The sequence below is a fragment of the Palaemon carinicauda genome, chromosome 8, assembly GCF_036898095.1.
Source record: "Palaemon carinicauda isolate YSFRI2023 chromosome 8, ASM3689809v2, whole genome shotgun sequence".
Taxonomy (NCBI): domain Eukaryota; kingdom Metazoa; phylum Arthropoda; class Malacostraca; order Decapoda; family Palaemonidae; genus Palaemon; species Palaemon carinicauda.
In genome coordinates this window covers 39,020,896-39,024,670 of record NC_090732.1, presented here as the reverse complement: position 1 = coordinate 39,024,670, position 3,775 = coordinate 39,020,896, and the positions used below count along the sequence as shown (strand labels likewise).

Genomic DNA, 3,775 nt, shown 5'->3' with positions numbered 1-3,775 from the left:
GAGAGAGCAAAAAAAGACTTATTGTAATATGTAAACTCTATTCAAAGGTCGCTGGATCTCTTCCTATGCCTGAGGATTTCCTTTAACCTTTTTATTTTCATTTCCGCTGGATTTGACTTTGCTCTTGATCGCGTTTCTAAAACTTTCGAGGCATAATAAATCGATGTTTAAGTGTTGATGTGGTTGGCTAACGCTCACTCATAGAAATGGCATCTAGTAATCTAGATAGTTCTGATAGCTTGCATAACGGGGTGCATGACATTGTAGCCGTTTGATTAGCGAAGTTCAATGTAATTTGGGTCACCACACAGAAGAAACGCTGTGGGTGAAGCTCAATCTCCTTGAACCCCTAAGGGACAAATCGTGTGGCTCGCAACCTCACCTCGTTAATACTTGCTGAAAACTGGAAACGTAAAAACTTTCTGGCGTTACTCACTCTAAGGAGAAAAAAAACGAAAATTAAAAACAAAGAATATATATATATATATATATATATATATATATATATATATATATATATATATATATATATATATATACATATATATATATATATATATATATATATATATATATATATATATGTATATATATATATATATATATATGTATGTACATATATATACATATGCATACATATATATATATATATATATATATATATATATATATATATATATATATATATATATATGATTATCATTATTACTAGCTAGGCTACAACCCGAGTTGGAAAAGCAGGATGCTATAAGCCCAGAGGCTCCAACAGGGAAAATATCCCAGAGAGAAAAGGAAAATAGAATATTTTAAGAAGAGTAACATTAAAATAAATATCTCCCATATAAACTATAAAAACTTTCACAAAACAAAAGGAAGAGAAATAAGATAGAATAGTGTGCTCGAGTGTACCCTCAAGCAAGAGAACTCTAACCCAAGAGTGTGGAAGACCATGCTACAGAGGCTATGGCACTACCCATAGCTTTTATTTACCAAACAATTTGAAAAGACTCAATTGAACTCATGAAAGAATGTAAGACTGTTTTATGCCATACAAAGCAATTGCACAAGAACAATAAACTACAGCATCGACAAAGCAGGAATCAATCTTTGAAAAATCTATATAATTTCCTTTCTATAGATCGTCCATCCATCATAGCATTGAACCTTTGCATTAGAAAAACGTAGCTGTTGTTACGGTCGGATACAGGCCTAATTACACAAGGCTAAGTCCAATTCTAACGGGTGACATTTTTTTTTTTTATATTTGAACAAACTTTCGACATAAGTATTGTGGTGACTTATACAGTAAAGTGAAGTCCTTGACATCTAGATTTTAGTTATTTTTGATATGGTGGTTTGCTGGTGTCTCCAAATACCAAAGGGACACATTTTCAGCTTCATCTTTCTTTGTGCTTTATCATTAAGGAGATAATGAATTCAAATACCGTTTAACCTATCTTTCTGGTATCCGAAGCACAAGAAAGGGAAATTGTTATTAATATGAATTATTTAATTCAAACTAACTTTATGAGTTATGTGTCAAGATCAATCATAAAGTTTAACCTAAGAATGTCTATCGATCCTAAAGGGATCCACAAGTCTCTTAAGAACTGGAACAAGTCATCTGTACGATCAGCATCAGGTATCCTTGGCAGGAACTCGTCGGTCATGACGTCACATGGGATCACATGGTATATAAGGGGACGCAACGGCTCTTTGCATCAGTAGAGCCACAAGTTCTAAAAGACCAACAAACCTCCAGAATGAGACAGCTTGTAAGTTATCCTTCATTGTTCTCCTTTCCAAGTGACTATCCTATAGTGATATTGCATTACTTACTTACTTTACTTTTCGTTTAGAAACAGTGATAAACTAGATTTCGTTTATTTCCATTAAAAAAAAAAAACTAAAAATTTATTTGTTGTGAATTGCAAAAAGATTGACATTTTTTTTTCGAAAGCTTTTACCTAACTAACCTAAAGGAAGTTACAAAGCAAATCTTAGTCAATGTGTCACTGCTTCAAATCAGCCACATCAAGATATAAAAAGTGTATTTTGCAATAGATGATTACGATCACTATCAATGATCTTAAACTCTTTTAAGATTATACTTAAAGAATAACTATTAATATTGGCCTAGAAATATTTACTGTATACCAGGAATCAAATTGCCATATTTCCTGACTATTTCCAGTCTCTAGGGCATTGTCTTGCTTAATAGGCCCATGTCACTGTCCCCAGCCTCTGCCATTCATGAGTGGCCATCTGAAACCTTCTCTAGAGTATTTCCTTTTCCTTCATCAACAACTGATGCTAATCCCATGTTCTCTCTCTCTCTCTTTCCCAACAGGCAGTGATTGCCTTATTGGTGGGTTCCGCCCTGGCCAGACCCCAGGTAGCAGCCCGAGACAATACCTTCACCAAGATTCTCTCATTCGAGTCGTATCAGGATGGCTCTCAGTTCGGCCACGAACTCAACCAAGAGGACGGAACGACCAGCGGACAGAAATTCGGTCCCGACGGCCTCCTCTACGGATTCTACTCTTACATCCAAGACGACGGTAACCGGGTCAAGGTCTTCTGGAGAGCAGGAGAGGGCGTCGGGTATGAGGTCATCGGAGTGGAGGGACTTAACCAGGAAGGCCTTGGTAACTTGAGGGCTACCGTTTCCGCCACCCCAGTTCCCGAACCCGCTGTACGATCCCGCCCCGCCCCCACACCTGCCCCAGTACGCACCCACGTCCCAACCCACGTGCAGCCCCAGCACCAACCACAGCCCCAGCACACTTTTCGCCCAGTCCCAGCCCGCCCTACCCCAGCTCCCTTTGATCCCTCAGTGACTTTCATCCCTGCAGCCCAGCCCTTGGACCCCACCCCAGCTCCCCACAGATTCGACTACCCAGCTGTGCTCAACTTGGAAAGAACAGCATCCGGATTTGTATCTTCGCTGCAGGCGGTGTAGGGCCTCAAGGTTATTAGCTTTTTTATATTATAAAAAATTAAATATTGTATAAAATTGTTCCCCTAAAAAGTTCAAACGATTTAATAATAAAACCCTATGTATAGATTATTGTTTAACTATCCAATTTACGTAATAAAATACTTGAAATGTATAAGTTAAGAAAATAACAATCAAATGATGATTTGAAAATGGATTCAAGACATCAATACTTAAAAAGAATCCATATGGAGCCAAAAAGGAAAAAAAAGGAAATTGGTTCTTCGGAGCAAAAAATCTAAAAGAAAAGTCTCACTTCTTCCAAGAGCTCAAGGTTATTATAAAAAAGTTCAAAATAAAAGGATTTTTTATAAAGGTTAAATTCAGTGTACAACGATTGCACTCGTTCCACGTACACAGACAATAGAAAGATAAGGGCAAAATCAAATATTGCAAATTATGCTGAACAACAAAAGTCTAAGAAAAATATAAAGTAGGAAGTAAACAATGTAAGCTCAAGATAAAAAAAGATCGACGATAATAATGGAAGATACTTATAAATTTATCAGTCTAGTTACAATGAATGATGAAATATAGACGAGTTCCTCAGGATGAACATTTCCGAATTTCATTAAGACGGAGAAACCATAAATATATACACACAAACACATAACCACACAGGCACACACACACATACACACACACACACACACACACACACACACACACACATATATATATATATATATATATATATATATATATATATATAAGTGAATATGGTATGCAAGTTTCTGCGATACTATATTTAATGCAAAGCATTTAGGAAACATTCTA

The 3,775-nt window shown here is 36.3% G+C and overlaps 1 protein-coding gene across 1 annotated transcript; it reads left to right on the top strand.

The window, feature by feature from the left end:
- The first annotated feature begins 1,676 nt into the window (after positions 1–1,676).
- Positions 1,677–3,055, top strand: LOC137644861 (uncharacterized). Its single transcript, XM_068377751.1, has 2 exons — positions 1,677–1,775; positions 2,351–3,055. The coding sequence occupies exons 1-2, from the start codon at positions 1,689–1,691 to the stop codon at positions 2,960–2,962; spliced, it is 699 nt and encodes a 232-aa protein (XP_068233852.1). The 5' UTR covers positions 1,677–1,688; the 3' UTR covers positions 2,963–3,055.
- The last annotated feature ends 720 nt before the right edge of the window (positions 3,056–3,775 follow it).

What these genes read in the sequence shown, in the direction of transcription:
- LOC137644861 (XM_068377751.1), top strand. Translation starts at nt 1,689, where the DNA reads ATGGTATATAAGGGGACGCAACGGCTCTTTGCATCAGTAGAGCCACAA. An exon ending in CCTCCAGAATGAGACAGCTT is followed by an intron (nt 1,776 to 2,350) that starts GTAAGTTATCCT and finishes CTTTCCCAACAG; the next exon opens with GCAGTGATTGCCTTATTGGT.